This window comes from Gobio gobio (genome assembly GCF_949357685.1).
Source record: "Gobio gobio genome assembly, chromosome: 13".
NCBI lineage: Eukaryota > Metazoa > Chordata > Actinopteri > Cypriniformes > Gobionidae > Gobio > Gobio gobio.
In genome coordinates, this window is record NC_137106.1 from 25,650,610 (window position 1) to 25,673,364 (window position 22,755).

Sequence of the window (22,755 nt, forward strand, 5' to 3'; positions counted from 1 at the left end):
CTCTTATAATTATTCCATTTATTAGAGTAAAAGACAGATAATAGATCAGAAATATTAACAGGCACATTTTGGTATGTTTGCGTGGTTGACAATGCGTTTTTGGTAAGAAGTGTCATACAAGCGATATACAAACAAATAATAATAGAAAATAAATCAGCGTATAAATATGGCAAAAAGTAGTTTGACTGTTCTAATAAAAAGGATTTCTGTGAAGTGAAATACCTGAATGCCATTAGAGTTTCAGAAATTCCATATAGACACGACTGAATAAATGAACATGAATCGTATAAAAAAAAAGAAAAGACAAAATGTTTTCGTTTATCATGATCACTCTTGAGCCTGTATACACATACCAAGATAAATAGACATTCACAACTAAAGGCACACTTAACCCAACACATCCTTTTACTTTAACATTTGAATATCCTATTATTTACATATTTACAAAAGACCCAATTATCATAAAGGCATTACCAAAATAAACCAAAAGATCTTGTGCACAAACAGCATAAGGCAAGAACAGGAGTTCATTCTGCAATGTTATGCACAGATACAAAAAACATCCATCACACAACAACAGACTGTAGAGTCTCACAAGAGTACAGTAAATTCCAGTGTATAAAACTTGTATAATCTACGTTTGTGACCAATAAAATAGTAAATACAAGCTTTTTGTACTGTTCATAAACACATGTAAACACTTTAAACGGTGTGCTTGCCTTGTTATCAGCAGAGAGACGACATAAAAACACACCACCTTATGCCCCTCATTCCTCAAAGCTGGGTGGACATCTTAATATTAAATACAACAAATATGACACTAGTTTGATTTAACTCCTCAGCAAACAACCAGTGAGGCAAACTGAAGACTAACAGATCATATTTATAGACCGGACACAGTCGGCACACCCATAAGTCTAGGCCTACGTCTCAAAAAATAAAAATTGATTGAACAGCCCAATTTATTTTTCAACTACTACTAGTTGACTGGCAGGCCAAATGAATGTTTTAAAAATTCCATTAAGATGAAGGCAGGTTAGAAAAAAAAAAAAAAAGGCCAGTGTTTATTTAAAAAAAAAAAGAAAGAAAGAAAAGCAGACCAGCAGGGGTCACTGTAACATAGTTGGGGACAAATTCAGTAATTAAATCATCCAGCTGAGACCGTTTCCTGTCCTCTTTATGGAAGGGAAAGATATAACAACAGACAACGAACACAACAGCAACAGGCTTAATCTGGGGCTGGAAAATTGGCTGCAAAGTTTCATTCATGTAGTCAAGAAGGTAAATTGTGGGGTGCCTTGATTTTAAACGGAAGATGAAACCCTTTGCCTTTCATTCGCTCTGTACATTCATATTCTTGCTTTTTACACAAGCATGATTTTTGACCAAAACTCTGAGAACATCCTGAGAAGACTTTGAATCAGATCAAAGAGGCAAACACACTTTAAAGAGTGAATGATTTTGTACATTTTACACATTTCTTTGACGAAATGGCCCAGCCTTGAATATACAATAATATTGTTTATACAAAAAAAATAAGCCTATGACTTGTAGTTAATTGTCTGCTTCTGCATACAAATCAATCTAGAAGGAAGAGAGACAGCAGTACATTAAGTCAAATGTCACGCATATGTACAGGTTTTTAGCAGGCAACCTATATTCAGTTAAATGGTTGTCCCTAAAACCAGGGCTCTAAAATGAGCCAAATCTTCGTAAATCTAAACACGCACACGTGTCTCAATTTTCAGGCTGTTTCTGTGCAAAACCGGAAGGCGATATTTTCATTCACATTGCAGAAAACTAAAGCGGCAAGTACGGACAGTATGGAGAGATGATGTCATGGCTGCATAGATGCTTTAAAAAAAGTTTGTTAAAATGTATGATCGCTTGAATGCGTCCGTTCACTTTAGCATAATACAAAAATTCTCCTATAGGAAAAAAAAAAAAAAATCAAAACGCATAAATTGACCGCCAGATAGTTATGCTCAGGTGAGCCGTGTATTGTGTTCCATATCCAGACCAGCTGAACTACATTTCCCACAATCCTCAGCACCGGTGACCTCACAACCAGAGGGCAGAGTATAAATACTTGTAACATTATCAACAGAATTTGACACAAAGTCAAGCCATTGCAATACTATATTGGTAGCAATTCAGAGCCACTTTTGAATGGGATAAATTTGAAATCTAGAGAGCTCATCATTGCTCCTGCCCTTTGACAAAATTCAGTACATAAAGACGCTAATAATAAAATCACAATAGAACAACGGTAAAAAAATTAAAGCGATAATTCACCGAATGACAATTCTGTGATAATTTACTCCTCTTCATGTCGTTCCAAACTGTTCTATTCTGTTCTAAACTATTCTGCAGAACGCAAAAGATATTCTGTCTTATAGGTTTGGAACATCATGAAAGTGAGTAAATGACAATTGAAATTTTTGGGTGAACTGTCACTTTAAAGCAGCCAAACCCTAGAGCAGCAGTTCACTGACAGTTCAAAGCTGGATCATTCAACCAGGCCCAGATTTTGATCATATTTTGAGGACTTCTGGGATGGACCAGCATCAGGCTGTTATAGGCACAGGCGTTATTGCGATATTTCTCTTCGATATCAAAAGTCCTGAAGCCTTTGTGCTTCTCCGGAGCAAGACCCAGCTTCCTAAGGCACATACCTGTGTAGACATCATCAATGGGGTAGAGGGGCACCGACCTAGAGATGTTATGAAGTTTCTGGGCCAGCTGTCCCGAGAACAAATAACCGCCCCCGCCTGCATACGCAGGGTACGTTCCAAAGAACACGCTCTCCGGGATAAAATACTTGACCTTTTTGTCCCGGTGTGGACCAGCATTAGTAATCACATCCCCTACGAACAGTTCCTTGGCTTTGGCATGAGAAAGACTGCTAAGGAAGTCTATAATGCGGATGGTGTTAACAAAAACATCATCATCCCCCTTGAAGATGTAACTGGCACCAGAACAGCGTGTGCTCAGCCATTCCAGGAAAAGCACCTCCTTGATGGTGAGGTTGAAGAAGGTGTCCCTAAAGTCCCACTGAAGAATATCTCTGTGCATTGAGCTCTCATGTTGGAGCATCTTTGAGAGATCAGGGAAGTAGTCTTCCATGGCTGCATTTCCAAGAAGAAACACCGTAATGACCGTCCTGTTTGCAAGGCGACCAGCTTTGCCCCATGACTCGCGGATAGCTTGACGTCGATCAAAGTGCGGGACTAAAGATTTAATAGCTAGGAGGAGGAACGGTTGGTCTTTGCATATGTTTGGCTGGTCTACCACGATGGGATAGGACCTGCATCGCATATAAAGCAGGAAGTCCTTGAAACGATCCGGTAAGGAGTTGAAATCCTTGACTTGGGTGGTCACCCTGAAGTCTGGGTCACAGGAATCCAGACTGACCGTGTCGTTTAGCCAGTCTGGAAGTTTATCAATGGTGAAGTTGAGCTTTTCTAGGTTGGGGTTGTTGATGTAGTTCAGCTGTTGCTGCTGGCGATTCCAGTAGGCGCTACTTGGAAGATCCTTTGCCCAGAAACGCTTTGAGGGAACCAGATGCTTATTTTTGTTGCCGTCACCCTTCCCAGCATTGCGGGAGACCTCCACCACTATGAAGATAAACACCATTGTCATCATTAACATGACCTTCACCTTCCTCCGAGGTACCTGCATGGTGTCAAACCTGACCGCCTGAAGAGCAGAGACAAAAGAGAGAAAAAAGACAGATCAGACTAAAAATAAATAATAATAATAAACTTCCCATTTGTAGTGATACTGACTGTATATATTCTATTAATATATATATATATATATTTATTCAGCATTGATACATTAGAATCGATTGTAAGGGAAACTTTCTTTGGAAGTAAAAAGAATCATTAGAATTACATTACGACTGGACCTTACTATGGCTAAACAATGACCAATAATATTTATTGTGAAATGCAGTCAAACTAATTTATTCAGACACCTTCAACATTCTCACATTCTCAGTTTATTCGCTATAGTTTAGAAACAGGTAATAAAATGATAAGAACTCAAGAGTTAAACTTGTGTCAGAACAAATTCATCTTGATAATGTCAGATAACTAACTTTGATAGAAAGGTATATAATGTTTACAATCAACCAATCAGCTGTGAGCTGTTAAAGGACACAATTAGATAATACCAATTTAGGTCAACCAATAACCAAGTAATGCTTCATTTTGTTCAGTCTGTGGTGTAAAAGGTCACATTAGCAATTTTGGTCCCAAATTTATCCATTTTACTGGTAGTCCACTGTATGAAATTTTTTTGGGTGTAATATGTCACAGTTTACTTTATTTTGCCATCCTCACTTAAATAAATTAACTATAGTGTCCTGCACCCACTAGTAAAACAAATATATAAAAAATTATTCAGACACCAATATAATTTTTGGTTTAACTGTCTAGAATTTTTTTTTGTAAAAATCTTTTACAATTCAATTTATTGCATAAAACAACATTCTGAATATGCATCACTAAATGACTCTTTCAGTTGCCATTTCCTAGGATAGATTCTCTTTCACACCTTCAACAGTATTCTAATTCTAACCACATGCCACAGAAGAGTGTGACGCAAAAAGTCAGAGTTAGCTTGTGAGTTAAGTTCATTGCTTCAGAGTTTGAGTGTGTGTGTGTGTGTGTGTGTGCGTGTGTGCGTATGTGTGTGCGTAGGTTATGAATGAGCTAATAAATGTCAACCATAGATGACTTCATAAGTTGAGAAGACAAACTAGCAGTAGACACAAAGATATCAGTTACTTTAAGGACTTGACCCAGTTTCAAGCCTGGCCATTTTAAACTTTAGACCACCAAGCTAAAATTAAACTAAGTGAACCTCTTTATAAACGAGTTTGTTAACTCTCATATAACGTGCACTTTATTTGGGATGCCTTGGAGTAACTTTCCCTTTAGACATTTAAAACTCCAAAAACAAAAAAAGCTGACAATTCACACTTACTAAAGGTTAAATTCTCAATCCTTCTCCATTTATTTTTAACATGCCCCTTTCCCATCCACCTGGGATCCACCTGCTTCTTTCACCAACTCCTCACGTTTTCTCTTGTTTCGTTGCTTTGGTCTCCCAGCAACCCCTCTGCTCTGTTGCCCATGGCTTCTCTCATTTATTCAACTCCCCATTCTTCAGTTTAGCTTACATTCCCATTCTCTTCCTCACTTCCTGCTCTACCTTAGCCCACTTTCCTTTCAGTCTATTCTCATTCTTTGTACACCCCACACCATAACTCTCTAAGGGATACCAGTATAAGCCCAGTATCACCTATGGAACAGCCCTGTATCCGAGTGCAGAGGTAGTCTAGTTTTACACCCACGGGATAAAGGACTAATTTTAGAGTGGCCTCATGGGCCAGCTGGCCTCTGGGATCAGTGGAAATTTAAAGACAACATATGTGCCAGTCGGTGATAGAGAGCCCTTCATTTTTTTTGTTTTGAGAGAAACAACACTATCTGTATGTTTCGACTTGGTTTCATATTTCTGAATTTAAAAAAAGTAAATACTTGTTTCTTTAAGTGAATTATGATTAAATATTGTATACAATAAAACTTCAATGTCAATTTAATATACTTGTCATTATACTGTATTCTATTATATAAATATCAACATCAGTCACCTTGCTCTCAAAGTATCAGCAGTGGACGAGTGGATAAAGATGACGACATCACCCAAATCAGTCAATAAGACAACAATTGATACAATCAAAATTGTTGTTTCTCAAATGAAAAATCGCATGTTTACCCGTGCACAGGTGACACTGTGGAGGGTCCAGGTGTACGGTGCTCAACTGCTAGCAATTGTTTTTAGCCCATCCTGACAAACTAGCAGAGCGAATCACAGAAACAAGGATGATGTGGCAAGGAAATCCATATCTGGTGAGAAAGAAGAACAGACATGTTTTGCTGCTGTAATAATGGTTACATGGTAGATTTGAGTGAACATCAGAGCCTGAAACAGCAAGAGTAAACAGAGTCTGTTCACACATGATTAGTCCAGGTGGTCTGACCTGGGCAAGTATTAGTTGGCCTTGCTTGAATTGATCGGAAAAGAGAAAATATCAGTTTCCTCTTTGAGGGACTGAAGAGTCAGGCGTGTGTGCTCCTTTTCACAAAAGGTACAGCAAGCTACAAGCAAAACACAAATTATTTAAATATGAGGGAAGAACAAAACACTAAACTTTAAATTATTTGGCACACTACAGCTACAGGTTATTTATTTTATCATGCAAACCAATTAAAAAAAAAATTCATAGTGCATACATAGAAAAACTAAAAAGATCAGAGGAAAAAGCATACATTGACTACAACATTCTGAATTCGAGTATGCAATAAGGCTGTGCGCAAATGTAGTGTTAATTATTAATAAGAGACTTCACCTCCTGGGAACCCTCACAGCTTATAGCTTCTCTCTGACCGTAAGTGCACTAAGTAGGAGAATGTAATGAATGCCTGGATTGCAGGTCTTGCACAAGTCAGTGCCCTCAAAAGTATTGACCTGCAGGGCATCTTTTAACAAGAAGTTGTATAGTGTTTTTTTTATCTGAATTCTATTATGCAATAAGGCTGTGCATTTATCTCTATCTCTATCTCTATCCATCTATATATCTATATATATATATAAAAACAGTGCGGTGTAAACAATTAACTGAATCTCTCGGTGTCTAACACTCAGACAGGTTTTTTCACAAGCCCTTTACAAACTGTCTAACTCCAGCTGGATTGTAAAAATGAACAGACAATGCATCTATAGTTGTAAAAAGTTTTCCTGATTTGTAAAACTAATAGTGGTTGGTTAGTAAAGGCACTTGAGCAACTGTGCACAAAATCCACACGCCAGAAACCATAGCAACTAGTCAATGGCAATAGGACTATACAACATGGGGTGACAGGTATTTTGCAATACTGCTCTATATGCATTTGGCATTAAGAGTATTGTTATGCTCCAGTACGTAATTTTGGTGAATGTTTTGCATTCTGACGATGCAACTGATGTTATATCTATTTTTGCACAGGTATCAGCATGCAGGACAGCTATAGAAAAAAAAATGTACATGTGAGAAAAGGTGAAGAATGTTAATGTATTGAGAAATAACCGAGCGGGACATGTCATGAACAAGTCAAAACAAGAAAGAACCTGTCGTTATTCTGTTTGACACAATGCAAAGCAGAGTTGAGTTGATTACAGTTGCCAAGCAGCATCACGACTTAATGCATTCAGAATTGATGTGCGGCTACAGGTGTGCATTTATCTTTACGTTACTTATCGTTTTTTTTTTTAGACCATTATAAAGCTTTCAAATCAAGACATGAAGCTATTTCTGTAATGATGCTTTTGCAAGTTCCAAATAAAAAGAGAAAATATTATTTTAGGGTATTAAATGCACTTTTTTTTTTGTCACTGAAATCCCATCAAAAGTAGTAGTCACCTAACACAACCCCAAAGGTGTGTACCGTACGAAAGTAAACAAAACTAAGTCCTTAGAATCATAAAGTCAGCAGTATGCAAAATAATAAACATGACAGGCTAAAAAGGAAAATTGGAAATTTTGGTTAGTAAATGTCTTTCAGTGGCCGATGATGACACACACGCACGCACACAATGTATGGTTTGTTAGGGCCGAGACAACTATTTGAAAATCTGAAATCTGAGGGTGCAAAAAAAAGTCTCAATGTTTACATTTAAAAAAAAATAATAATAAGTAAGTATAATAAGTATAATTAAAAGCTATTAATTTCAACATTTATTAGGCTTTAAAAATAAGTGAACTAAAAACAATCTTTACATAAACCCATTATAATAAATGACATTTACATGGGGCCTTCCTACCTGTTAGACCTATTGAATTGAATATTGAATATTATTGAATAATTTTCAATTGAATTTTTTTGAATTTTCTCAGTTACCTTTGTTCTTCGATTAACATTAATGACAGGCATCACAGCAACTGGTTTATTAGGCTGCGGTCACTTTAAAATCTGCCGCTGCCGAACATGACGCACTGTCATGCGCTTCTCATTTTCTCACAACTCATTAAGTTCCTTTAAGACTGCTCTTATGAGAATACTCGACAAAAGCATTTTGACAATTCTGTGTTATTGTTTGTTCAAGCACGAAAGAGAACTCAATTCTGGTGCGCTGTCTGTGCGTACAATACTGGTGCGCGTCTTTCTGTGCCGTGTGTGTCACACACTCACACACTCACACACTCACACACTCACACACTCACACACTCACACACTCACACACTCACACACTCACACACTCACACACTCACACACTCACACACTCACACACACTCACACACACTCACACACACACACACACACACACTCACACACACACACTCACACACACACACTCACACACACTCACACACTCACACACTCACACACTCACACACTCACACACTCACACACTCACACACTCACACACTCACACACTCACACACTCACACACTCACACACTCACACACTCACACACTCACACACTCACACACTCACACACTCACACACTCACACACTCACACACTCACACACACACACACACACACACACACACACACACACTCACACACACACACACACACACACACACACACTCACAGACAGTGCATTCTCTTTTGTCTTGTTGCGATTAAATGGTTTAAAAGCACTTGCATGAATAGGAGCGTGATCATATAATGTATATTCAACGCATTAAACTACAAATATTAAAATCACATGTGTTAATGTAATAATTTTGACAGCACTTATATATAAAGTATGGGTCATATTTTCTATAACCGTGGATATTTGGTTAAAGGCTTTTGAAGATGAAGGAATGTCACACAACCTGTCCATATTGCCATCTGACTAATTTGTAAAAAAATTCTAACCAAGGAAGTGTAGAAAAATGACAGAGTTTGAGTGGATACACAACCAATTTTGTGCTCATCAACCCTTTTAACACCTGAAATGTCCATTTATTTTGCCATTTTTACTACTGCCTATAATAATTTAAGATCAGGCCTGGGAACCACCTGTTGAGAACCGCTGTACTAGTTTACAAATGTCAAAGATGAAGAAACCGTGAAGCAGGACCAAGATGTGATGTGCATGAATGAGAACAGAGCAAACTATATTTAGCTCCAGTTCTAGTTAAAATCATTGTCTACTTCTCATCCACTCACTGACGATAATCTCGGTGTTTGTGACTTCCAGGCCACTGCCATTTTAAGAGAATAATGTCAAATGAATAAATATGTTTTGGGCCAAACAAAAAGCAAACCGGTCACTCTGTGATGAACTATCAGGTGCATGCTGCACGGTGACCATACATTTACAAATTTTTGTGGATTAAAGGTGCAGTGTGTAGTATTTATGAGGATCTTTTGATAGAAATGCAATATAATAACTGTTTTCAGTACTGTATACAGACCTTACATAATAAACCGTTTTTATTACCTCAGAATGAGCCATTTCTATCTACATACTAGGGCTGTCATTTTTGAGAAAAATCTCATTCGAACGGATATCAAATATCAAGCAATGTATTCGAATATCTACGAGTTTCAGCAATATTTGCGGGTACCCGCACCCGTGCGGGACTCTGCACGGCACTTTAAAAACCGAATAGTTTATTTATAGTTCGTTTACGGATATTTCACTTCATGTTCGAATGCATATTCGAATATCGAATAAAAAGTGACAGCCTACATACGCCGCGGGTCAACTTACAGTGAAGTCACCATTTTGCGCCGCCATGTTTCTACAGTAGCCCAAAATGGACAAAAATGCTCTACAGAGTGTTAGCTACTCTCCGCGGTCTCAGATGACGACATCTTTGTCCTGTGTTGGCCACCGTAGCTTCTCTATGTGCCTCGAAAGGGGGGGGGGGGGGGTGAACGGTTGCAATTCAAGATGCCGCTAAAATTCACATAGTGCACCTTTAAATCAATATTAAGAAAGCGTCCCTCAAATGAAGGTAGCAAACTCGTCTGTGTATAGAGATCAAACACCCTCAATACATGATCACAAACACATCAACTCTAAAAAAAATGGACAGAAAACAAAATAAAATGACATAAACCAGGGGCCTGTACCATGATCGTAGTTTAACAAACTCAGGGTTACAGGATTAGTTTCGAGTTGACAAAACAAAACCAATCTATTCAGGCTTTGTTGGTCCCACGATGCTGATCATCAGCTTTCGCTGTCAACTCAGGCTTTGATCCTGAGTTTAGGAGTTTAGCTGTGACATCAGTAGTGAACAGCCAATCACATACTGTGGATCAGTGAAACTGAGATTCACTTCCATCTTCTGCAGAATATTACATGATTGAAAAACACTAGGAATTTAAACAAATTTACACAGGAACTAGAAAAGAGCTGTCTATGAAAGCATTTAGGCTCACATGTAGTAATTTGTATAGATTTATTTATTTATTTTAAAGCTTATTTGTATAACCTCACCTGTATATAGGCTATTTATATTACTTTTTAACTAAGTGCCTATTAATGATTGATTAACTAAAATTATACATGTGTAATTTATTATGGGTATAATAATGACAAATTATATCTAAATCATTCAAAATTATTATTATTATTATTATAAATAAGCATTGTTAAAAGCCAGACACTTTAGTCTTTAAAAACCATTTGATATGTAGTGACCTTTAATTTGGAGTAGAAACAGAGGGAGTGACTTTATTGCATTAGACGCGTGTCACTTTGCTCACAGCTGATTGGTCCAATTTCAGTTTGAGATGTCTTATTCAGAACATAACCTGCCCTGGAGCAGGTTAGCCATGGAGTGCAAGTTTCTATGGAGATGAAGACTGCTACAAGCCAAACCACTTTAAATGGTACCTAAAACCCAGGATTGGCACAATCTAAGCTTAAACATATCTGGTTAAACAGCTAAACCGGCTTCATGGTATAGGCCCCATGGGTCCAAATGACTAAACTTTACTCAACACCGAGAATGTCCCAAACTTAAGACCTGCTCTACTATTCAGAACAGAAGTTGGCGTTTAGGGGTTGGAAGATTATCATTATTATTTTTTTATGTTTTTGAAAGTTTGTTTTGAATCTCTTTTGTTTACCTAGGCTGGGTTTATTCAATTAAACACAGTAAAAACAGCAATATTCTGAATTTTTTACAATTTGAAACAACTTAATACATTTTAAAAAGTAATTTATTCCTGTGATGGCACAGCTGAATTTTCAGCAGCCATAATAGTTGTGTAAACGGTGATACATATTTAATTCTTTGACTAATAGAATGTCTAAATAACAGTCTTTATCTTTATAGCCACTTTAAATCAATTTAATGCATCCTTGCTAAATAAAATCATTCATTCATTCATTCAAAAAAAAAAAAAAAAAAAAACACTGACTGCAAACTTTTGAATAAAAGTGTACAGTATATGAAGGAAGAAATTGGAATAAAAATGACTTGGGCTAATATTTCACATACAATTGGCAACATGAAACAAAAATCATCTCCCCTTTAACAGTCTATTATATCTGAAGTCTCTTCAGAGCAAATTTCCTGGAAGAGGATGATTTCTCTATCACTGAAACTAATTGTCAGGAATCGGGTGGAGTATATCCCATGTGGCAGCTAAATGGAACACAAGCGAACAAAACAAAAGTACATGAAAGAGTATGAAGGAGCTTTAAAAAAAAAAAAAAAAAAAAAAACTTCCGAGGAACACTGCCACATATCAGGGAGGGTCCCCCACCAACAGTCCTCATGAAACTGATAACCCTGCAGGAAAACATGCTTTCTCATAAGATAAGCCACACCTTGAACACATCCTGTAGGTTACTTAGAAAATGCTTGAATTTAAAAAAAGGGTAGAATGAGACTGTTAACCTTGAAGGGCATTCATTGAGTCATTATGGAACTCTATAATGAGTAAAAATCCAAGTTCCCCCTAGTCAGTCAAAAACCCCACTCACACACTGAGCACTACCTGGTCTTCACAATGACTTCAGAAGCACAAAAAGAGAAATGTGTGCTCTTGGAAGTAATACTTCATTACTTGTTTTTGAAGTCATAAAGATGGATGGCATTAAAAACAACATTAAGCAACATTCAATATACTAAAGGAAATCAAACCAAGAAACCATTTCAGTCTTAAAAACTAAAACAATAGAGTCCAAATGCACTGCCACAGACTAAAAGGCCTAGTATGAGTGTTGTGCTAAACTTAGGCACGCATGAAAGATAACATTCCCTAAGAGCATGCAATCTCTCTGTAATGAAGCTAACATTCTACACACTATAGTGAAAACTAGACAGGAATGAACCTCATTCTGACCCCACAGTTAAAAATCACTTAGAGGGACAGGCTGTAAATGGTTACCATTAATGTGGATGTGTCATGCAATTCAAGGTTGCTTGTTGTCTAAATGTCAGTTAAGAATCTCTTGCTAGGGCTCCTGTGACTACAAAACAAGCACATACTACATAGCCCCTTTCACACAGAAAGCGCTGATCCCAGAAAATTGCTCGAGTGCCTTCTGTGTGAACGCAAACACGTCCCTGGATTGATCCCAGGATCGATCCTGGGATAGGGACCTAGTAACATTGCTGGGATCAGTCCCGATATGCTAGCTTGGCTCCGCCCTCCTACGTACTTCCGCTCAATTTTCATTTTCCTTCAGTACTACGTCTGGGACTGCGGTGTATGCTTAGGTTTTCCCCCAAACAATTTTTTACCGGTCCAATCAGCGAACAGAGGGAGTGGCTGAGAGCGATGACGTTGATGTCGTGCGCTAGTTTGAGTTGTAGTTCAGTAATGGTGGCGGTGAAAGATGCGAGTGTGTGGCAGCGCTGACGAAGGTCCAGAAGTTAAAACCGGAGTGTGGCGAGGTGGACGAGCGAGCGACACCGGTGTGCGTGATTGAGAATGAGACTCACCGGTCTCGAGTCCTCTCATGAGGGAGCACGGAGGCATATAAGGACGAGCGACACCGGTGAAGGACGAGAGAGGACCAGGCCTGGATTTTAAGTTGTGTTTTGTTATGTTTGTGTGCGTCAGTCGTCCTAGAGGGGCTGCCGCTTTTACTTTCATTTTGTGTTTATTATTTGATTAAAAGTTGCTAAACGTTCGCCGGTTCCCGCCTCCTTCTTCCCTGAACAAACGAACTCCCGTTACACGGAGCAAGAACAATCACTGCTGTACTGCTGATGCTGTGGTCCGGGAAAAGTATTTTTCAGCTCGCTCCGTTAGTGGTGAAGGAGTTGCTGAAGCCGTCAGTCTCCCACCACCCGCGAGAAAAACCCAGGCTGAATTATCGACTGTTTTTGACAAACACCAAGGTCGTGTGGTAATGTAATTGCTGTCCGAATCCACATCTCGGAGTTTTCAAGAATATATCACTTCAAAACTCACTGTTTATATCCTTTATAGACCCCTTCAGAGCACTGTGCTGTTGCGTGAGCTGTAATTTGCATTTCTAGACTTGTATTTCTTTAAATACTGGCAAGTGTTTACAAGAGCAAAATATTTCATCACCGCTCAAAATAAAAAGAAAAGTACGTAAACATTTGAATTGGGCTGTTATTCACGGCAGCATTTATTCTTATCATACCAAGCATATGACATTTTATTGACAGCATACAGTCATGTTATGATTGCACGAGATATGCACCACGAGAGCAGCGCGTTCTGATCACAAAACTCTCCTCTCCAACGTGAATAAATAACAATCCGAATGCACAAGGTTTTATCACTGACACTGAGGTGATGTGCTCCGTTAATGTGAGAATCAAAGGCGAACGGCGCGTGACATACGTCACGACCAAACGTTAGTGATTGGTTAGGCAGATCCAATAGTTTTAAACTTCAACAGAGGACCCGCCTTCAAAGAAGTAAACGCTTGTCAATGGAGAGTGGCCAGACTCTATGTACAAATGAAATGTACGAGAGTCTGGTAAAACCAGGCTACCGATGTGCACCCTGTGCGAACAAAAGGCAGGACCAATGCCGTAAAGGGTGTGTCGTAGTGATGGTGTCGTCACAATAACGTGCGACTCTTTGACCGGAGGTTTTAAATGCAAATCAACGTTCATGTTGCACATTAACAAAAAAGAAAGTTTGTGTTCGTCACTACTTGTCACATCCTGACGTCAAACGTCTTTACGGGATGTGCGTGAACACACGCAGAGATTCCAGAAAAACACTGGTAGTGTGAATGAACCAAAATCAAATGATCCCAGGACACATTATCAGTGTATTTTCCGGAATCTCTGTGTGAAAGGGGCTTATGAGTGGGAACTATTAGACTATTACACACACATACATATACACACACGTTTATTTATTTATATATAGATAAGATAGATAACATAAGATAAGATAGAACATATGTTATATATTGTTGACTTGTATAAATCCAGAGAAATAAGCAATTTTAACTAACTTAACATGATCTTATTCCTAAATGACCATGATTCTGCTTGTTTTACATCGCAAGCGTCAGCGGAGCATGAACGGTGCGTGTTTTGCCGCTGCCCATGTTAATGAAGGACAGGTGTCCACTGGCTGAAGCAAGCAGAGCAAAGCGAGCATTTCTGTTCCGCACCGCTCAAAACATTCACTCTGTTCCGCGCCAGTGGACTAGTGTTGTCAAAAGTACCGACCGCGATACCAATTCGGTACTAACATTTTACAAATGTGACGCTTTGAGCACTGTTGGGCAGAATCGTAAACACCTCTGACTGGCCATTGCGCTCACGAAATATGTCTGTGATTGGCTACAATGACCAGCGCTTCAAAAACACATTATAAATATACATCAATGACGCTTTTCACAGAGCACTTACACAGATACACACGGGAGCGTTTGAATCAAGCGGCAACCTCCCGCATTTTCTCTTGAAGCCAATACGGAAGTGACTTAAACTGCAATTCATCAACTGTCCGTTAGGGACAGGCTCCAGAAGGGAGCAGAATCTCATTGAGCCCCATGTTAAAATGCCCAACTTTACAGCAGAAAAAAAAAATTTGTTTACAGCCTGGTACAAATTGTAGTTTTGGTCTATACGGCTAATTTTGCCCTTCATGACAACTGTAAGGCTTTATATAATGTAAACAAATGAGTTCTAAAAAAAAATTCACCCACCTCAAAGTTCTGCATAATTAAGGGCGTGGCCACTTTCAGTGACAGGTGGATAGCCATTTATCTGCTGTCTGTTAGTCATCGCGTCACCTCAGCTCCACCCACGTCCCGCCTCTTTGCCCATATCTGGGAGTGACGCGCTGCCAAGATCTATGGTTTGAATGCAGGCACATCTCAGCATACCGGTCCACTGGTCGACATCTGCTTGTGCTTTCAAATGCTCCCACTTTCAAAACACTTTTGTGTGCTTTCAAATGATCCTGTGCGTTGATCATTGTAGTCAAATCACAGACATACAGATATGCATGTTTTTTATGTTATTTGAGCGCATGAGCACAATGGCCAGTCAGAGGTGTTTACGATTCCAGCTCAACAGCGCTCACATTTGAAAAATTTCAGTACCGAATTGGTATCGCGGTCGGTACTTTTGACAACACTACAGTGGACACGCACCGTGACAGGGTCGGCAGACACGCTTCCGATGTGAACGTATACACACGACCAGAAGAAGCGAAAGCGATCGTCTGCGGCATAATAAAAGCTCCACTGCTCTCAAGCAGTGTAACGCTTGTCTCTCATTAGTATTCACTCCAGCTGCCTCGTTACGCATCAATGGCTTTCAGGCCTACTCTGACACCATCGTAACATTAATTAATCTTTAATAGATTCTTTAATCTTTAAGAGAGTCGTGTCAGACTCTTTCCCACCGGCTGTAGAGGCAAAGACAACAACTATCACGATATCAAGGAGTCGCCAAGCTACGCCTTTGTTTTGAATAAGCAACCTCTAGTGACAAAAATTACATATTGTGCCTTTATTCATGCAATAAATATATTACTTTGCATTGAACTGACCAGGCAGTTTATGGCAGCCGCCACACCATGCCATAACAATTGACGCCCCTGATTATGAGTAAATATGCAAATGATTTAGGGAGTTTTCTGGTATGATGCTCACTCAATGCCAATGGCAGACCGCAAAGTACCACTCAAAATGCCACCATAACAATCATACAATAGAAAAACATAAGACATGCACTCATCGTTTTTATGATAGATCACTCACTGCTTTCACTTCCTAGTACTCTAAGTAGGATGTAGGAGTAAAATGAGTAGGATTACCTTTTTTCTCCTCTGTGAAAGGTCATTCAGAATCAAACAGGTCTAAAAATACATTTTCCTGAAAGTGGCCACTGATTTAATCTTTGACTTTTTTTGCCTCTTCAGGCCATAATCTGAATATATTTAGTTTTTTTTTTAAAAAAAAGCATTACTGATGAAAGCAAACACTTAATGTCATTAAAAAAAAAACTTATTGACAACTGTAACAACAAATAAAGCCTTTAGAGAAAAAAGAAGCAACAATCATTCTTGTTATGGCTGGATTTATAGAGGGGAAGAACAAAAACTGAACAAGTTTAGAGGTCATTTAATGGAGCAGGCGAAAAGTGTTTCCCTAAATTATTAACTGATACTTTGATTCTACCAGATGATATACAGGAGTCTCAAAGCAAACTACATGCAAACAAGGAACATACCATGGAACTTTGAAAGGTATTTGGGAAAAAACTATGGAGATTGTTATGAAGTTAAACGGGAAGAAGAATGCTCCTGTTCATACCATGAGTCTAATGAGCTGTACTTCGCTAACCAAGCGTTATACCATATACCGACTGTGAAAGTAAATTCATCCCATGTACAGACACGATTAGGCAGGTCACAACCTGATGACAAAGATCACAAGTGGCTAAAACCTAACAAGGATTCGTGCAAATCCCAATTAATATAAAATGGAACAGGGAACAAATGATAGCCATTATTATGAACTCTACTATCAAACCTAATTTGAGTGAATACAATCTAAATCTAACAAAGATCTGTAACGTTACATGTATGCGTAAGCATTAACATAAATAGTTTCCACGGCAAACGACTAAATTTAGAATGTTTGGAGTAATTATTTCCCTGAACCAGCTTACAAGATGCTTGCTTTTCCTGAAGCAGTTTTCAGTGTTTTTTTTTTTCTTTACTACTAACTTGTATACAAAACTGCGTCTGTAACTCTCACCCAGGTGACGCCGAACAACAACCAAGATAACTTTACGGAACACGCGGAAAGGAAACCCACAGACACTTTTAACTTTCTCAGAAACAGTATTTGTAAAGTGAAACCGTCTACGCCTTTATTTGAACAAAGTTGTAGAGCAAATAAAAAAGGAGCGAATGCGGACTGTTTTAGCAGACCTGCTAACGTCAAAACTCACCCGCACGCGGAGATCCCCGTCTCGCGCTCCTACGACATGAAAGTTATAACCGGAACGTACGCTCAGACAGACAGCCTACTTTTAAACCTCGGCGGACACCGACCGGAACCGACCTGTACTAAGGCAACACTTTTGCCTTCATCTTTGTAAAAGTCATCATTACCTTTCAGCTCCAGCTGTGAGAGAACGTGTTCACATCGTGCCTGTCTCCAGATCTGAGTGCACCCACTCCTCCCATTTCATTGTAAAAAAGCACAGGGCGGGGTAAAAACCCTGATCACTCTCTGTTTACCGCACTATTTACCATACATTCACTTTGTTTACAGAGCTCTGTTCATCAACATTCTGGAATGAAAACTGATTACCTAGTGTGTGCTTTACCTGGAAAGACTTTGTTTCTTGAAGCACAACTGGTTGATGTATTTTGGGTTGAGGAGGTTAAAGATTAGGGTTAAATTCGGGCGAATAATGTATAGAAGGTAGTCAAATAGAAGTCGTGTTTTGGAACTTGCAGGTGTCTAGCTAGACAAAACGTTTCTGGTAGACCATCTTGGATCATCAGCAGTAAGGCTAATCTGGCCAATTTTAAAGGACCAGCAAAACAAACGGGATTTTCCAACGGAGTTCAAAGTAATGAGATTTTAATTCAGTTGTTGTTGTTTTTCGCCACCACCCCAAAACCCATTTAACTACCCCGACCAGGATGGAAGCCCAGATAAGATCAGCTAACCCGTTTTTCCACCAGGGATGTGTTGAAATTCACAGGGCTCTGATGGATTCCCTGTGCCCATGACTCTGTGGTCCGTCACGGGAGAAATAAGTCATGTTTTTTTTTGAACGAATCCCAGTTTCCATTGCACACCACATGACAAAGTTGTTCCTGCCGCCTACTGTCTTCTTCACACAAACGTATCTGTCCATGTTTATTCTTTCTCGTCTATTGCTTTATATTAAAGTTAACAAGTATTCCTAAGTAGGCTATATCAATTAAAATGTCTTATTGGGAATGTTAGAGAAGGGCGTGAGCTGAGGGAGATCATGCGTTCTGATCGGTTGTGCTCTGTTTAGTTGTCATCAGAACAGGCAGGTGGGGCTTTGTCTGTGACTTCAGTAAGCTTTGAGAATCCTCAGAGGTTTCAGGAGGAGCATGTTCATATGAATCCACCAATCACAACACTGAGGAAGTATAAACAGCCCTTACCTCATTCTATCCGATAATTCTTGTGACATTCCTGCACCACCCTAACTTGTTTCCCCTCCAGCAAACTGAGTCTTGAAAGCAATACCTTTCTTTATGGACAGCAAACCAGATCTATACATTTTTTCCACATCAATTGAATGAAAACACTCTGATACGACTATAGAGCAAATGCTTACATTTTATTTACGGCTATTTTTTCTATTACAAAATGCACTACTGTTCAAAACTTTGGGGTCAGTACAACTAGTAAGAACCCTTTTATTCAGCAATGATGCATTTATAATGTTACAAAATATTTCTATTTTAAAATGAATGCTCTGTTTAACTTTCAATTCATCAAAGAATCCTGATTAAAAATGTCATTGGTGAAAATAATATCTTTCTAAATAAAGTCTTTTTTTTAAAGCAGCATTTCTGAAGGATCATCACATGACACTGAAGACTAGCAATGGCTGCTGAAAATTCAGCTTCGCCATCACAGGAATAAACTACATTTTACAATATATTAAAATAGAAAACAGTTATTTTTTTAAATGCATCATTATTTCACAATATTGTTGTTTTACTGTGTTTTTGGTGAAATAAATGCAGCATTGGTGCTGTGCATAAGATACTTCTTTCAAAAACATTAAAAAATCGTATCGAGTTTCATGAATTTTTTTTTATCATATTCTCAAGCTTGATTTGAGATGATCCAAAGAACATCTTGTGATCAGTGGATCAAGAATATTTGACCATCTGTTCAGTAAGAGTCACAAGATCAATTTTATTTGATTTACAGATTTATTTAATGAAATCAAAATCCTAAACCTTTTAAATCTTAGAGCCCATATTCATGAAAAATCTTAATGCAAAGAGTAGCTCCTAGTGACAAAATATTAAGAAAATTCTAAGAAAGGTGGGCATTTCCATTAGAATTAAAGAAAACAATCCTAGTAAAGAAGAAAGTAATTCAGAAAGCATCTTAACCCTTAAAAGAGGTCTTAAGGTCCAAAAGTGGAGTACGGATGAAGAAATTTTGACATTTAGAGAGAGAGAGAGTAAATGACGCCTGTAATTTCAAAGTTAAGGTTTGTATAGACCCTATACTTAAAAGCGCTCTTTTTTTCCTTCTTGGACAACCAACCAATCACAGTCTTCAAAAGGCTGTGTCATACATAGCAACGGGGTTCAGCCCCGCCTCCTCACTAAGATAAATGTTTTTGTATTTTCCACACTAAGAGTTGCTCTCAGATTGGTCCTGAATCACTCTTAGGGCGTTTTCACACCTGAAAGTCCGCACCAAGGTCCGAACCGAAGTTCCTGTTTTGATACATTTTTATACATCCGGTTAGTTTTGGTTTGGTTTCACATTGCAATTATGCGAGCGGACTAAAGAACTTTACATGACACACTTTTGTCCACTCGTCATCATCTATGTGGACTGCATCTGGACACTGATTGGTTTGTAAACTGACGTGCGTCTGACGTCAGCGTCTTTGACAAGAGTGAATGAACGGACGCATATTGTTGCCACTATTGAACAGTGCGCATTGCTTAACAATTTTCTTTTCGTTATGTTTAAAAGTGGAGATTTCAAGTTTTATATACACATATTTCTCATGTCTCAGGCTAGTAGCTGCTGAGTTTCGGTTTATTTGAGACGCGCTCCAGCTTCATGTGCAAAGCATGTGATCGCTCCCGCGATTATTGTCTGCTATAGACTATTTGCTTCTTATTTATTAAATCCAGGCAATTATCTGATTAAACGTTGATTAAAATTAAGATACAATTTATACAAAATGAAATTCACATTAAAGAAAGGCTTTCTAAGCAAAATCATACAAAATTTCTTTCAAAATAAATTGTGACCTTCTGTCTTCTGACATATTGCGCATCTTTTCACTTTTCATAATCAATGTAGCCTAGATGAAATAATATAAAAAAAAAAATAAAAATAAAAAAATAACAGTACAAACCATACAGAAAAAGCTTTCACACTAGAAACGAACCGAACCTTTGTTCAGTTTGATCTGGACCGAGACTACCTCTTTTCATCGGACAAAATTTCGTCTGTTTGATGCGGACCAAACAAGGTAGGTGTGAAAGGGCCCTTTAGCTAAGACTCCTAAAAGCTCAGTAAATTGGGAGCTTTCTGAGAGGATTCTTAGAAGTTTTAAGAATACGGGACCAGATCTTCAATGTGGTTCCAGACTTATACAAATGTGAAAAGTTAAAACCCCACCCTATTTAAAAACATACTTCCATACTCTGGATATATATAAAGCCTCCTAACATCTGTCAGTCATGTCTGTTGCATCATTTCTGGCTTGTTTGCATGCCATCCATGCAGCAGCAACCTTAGATCCATAGTTATGCAAACTATGAACTAGTTATAGCATTTGGTATGCACATGGGCCAGACAGGGATCATAGACTCAAAAACATCCACATCACGGATCTACCAAAAGGCCCTCCATTTACATTTTGCTCAGATCTGAGAGGATGTCTCAGAGGATGCCCCCCCCCCCCCCACACACACACACACACACACACACTGGCCACCAACAACAGAGAGATAATTACAACCATAGATAATAATACAAAGTTAAAAGGGCAGATAAGAGGAACTGAATGGGTCATTAGCGAGTGATGAAAGAAAGATGTCAAGAGAGCTCTGTTAGTGTGATGAGATTACTTAGAGAGAGTCAGGGAGGATGTTCAAGCCTTGCTATTTGTACCCTCAAAATCTCATTGAGTTTGTTCTCAGAGCCTGTTTCCAAATTAAGGCTATTAGGAAAATAGGCTATTTCTGCACTAAACAAGTTGTTTTTTTCCCCGTTGAAGATGTACCATTTACAAGACAGTTAAAGGGATAGTTCACTCAAAAATGAAAATTCATCCGGCCTTTTTTTTCAGTGGAACAGAAAATATTTTGAAAAATGTGTCACTTCAAGTAGCATGCGCACATCCAAACATCACTTAAGCAGGTGCTCGATCAAAAGATAACACACACACACACACACACACACACACAAATATATGAAATGGTGTCAATCACCAATTGGTCGGTAGTATTTGAATGAATTCTAGCAAGGCAATAGCTAGAAGTGACAGCAGCCTATAGGCCTATACTTGGTGCCATCTGTGTCCTTAATGTTAATCAAACAACAAAAGACAAAGAAAAATCACTCACTGCATTTTATTGAATAACTTTTGTAACTTTAATAGGATTAATCTTTAATTTATAGAGCAGAGACTATTCAGTGTTATTTTACATTTAATTACTTTCTCTTAAATTTCTGTAGCTGAAAACTGAATTTTCACTGGTATCTAAAATGTTGATGTCATAACTGCCTGTTTTTATGAATTGCAACCGCCCACCGCTCACCCCTTCCCTTTCGGAGCACATAGAGATACTACGGTGGCCGACACAGGACAAAGATGTCGTCATCTGAGACAGTTGAGAGTAGCTAGCACTCTATAGAGCAGTTTGTCCGTTTTGGGCTACTGTAGAAATATGGAGGCGCACAATGGGGACTTTACTGTAAGGGGACCCGCGGTGTGTGTAGATAGAAATGGCTCATTCTGAGGTAATAAAAACATAACGGTTTATTATGTAAGGTCTTTATACACCACTGAAAACATAGTTATTTATATTATATTGCATTTCTGTCAATAGATCCTCATAAGTATTACACACTGCACCTTTAAGTCAACAGCTATTGACAGGTGTGGCAAAACGTTAGTTTTAGGCCCTGCGCACACACACACACACACACACACACACACACACTCACACACACACACACACACACACACACACACACACACACACACACACACACACACACACACACACACACACACACACACACACACACACACACACACACACACACACACACACACACACACACACACACACACACACAAACAAAGAGTATTCAATGTATATATATATACAAATTTAATTGAACAAGGGAAAATATAAAGAAATATAATAAACTCCTACAGAGGGCAGAATTTGTATATGCATTTTTACGTCGCAATTTATTAAACTTCTTTGGGAAAAGAAATAGCAGCCTGCCAGTTCTTTCGCATTTCAGCTCAGTACATTTTTTAACCATACAATGAAAGTCAATGGGTTCC

At 38.5% G+C, this 22,755-nt stretch overlaps 1 protein-coding gene across 4 annotated transcripts; it reads right to left on the reverse strand.

Annotated features, from left to right (window-relative positions):
- On the reverse strand, window positions 1-17,678 carry b3gnt2b (UDP-GlcNAc:betaGal beta-1,3-N-acetylglucosaminyltransferase 2b). Of its 4 annotated transcripts, none has more exons than XM_079833011.1 (4): window positions 17,588-17,647; window positions 6,053-6,170; window positions 5,788-5,918; window positions 1-3,699 (listed from the first exon to the last, which is right to left on the reverse strand). In XM_079833011.1, exon 4 carries the CDS (start codon window positions 3,679-3,681, stop codon window positions 2,488-2,490), a length of 1,194 nt encoding a protein of 397 aa, XP_079689137.1. In that variant the 5' UTR covers window positions 3,682-3,699; window positions 5,788-5,918; window positions 6,053-6,170; window positions 17,588-17,647; the 3' UTR covers window positions 1-2,487. The 4 variants fall into 4 exon arrangements, with proteins under 4 accessions (XP_079689137.1, XP_079689140.1, XP_079689139.1 ...); XM_079833014.1 differs by having other exon boundaries at window positions 17,425-17,641; XM_079833013.1 differs by lacking the exon at window positions 6,053-6,170 and having other exon boundaries at window positions 17,588-17,678.
- Between the last annotated feature and the right edge of the window lie 5,077 nt (window positions 17,679-22,755).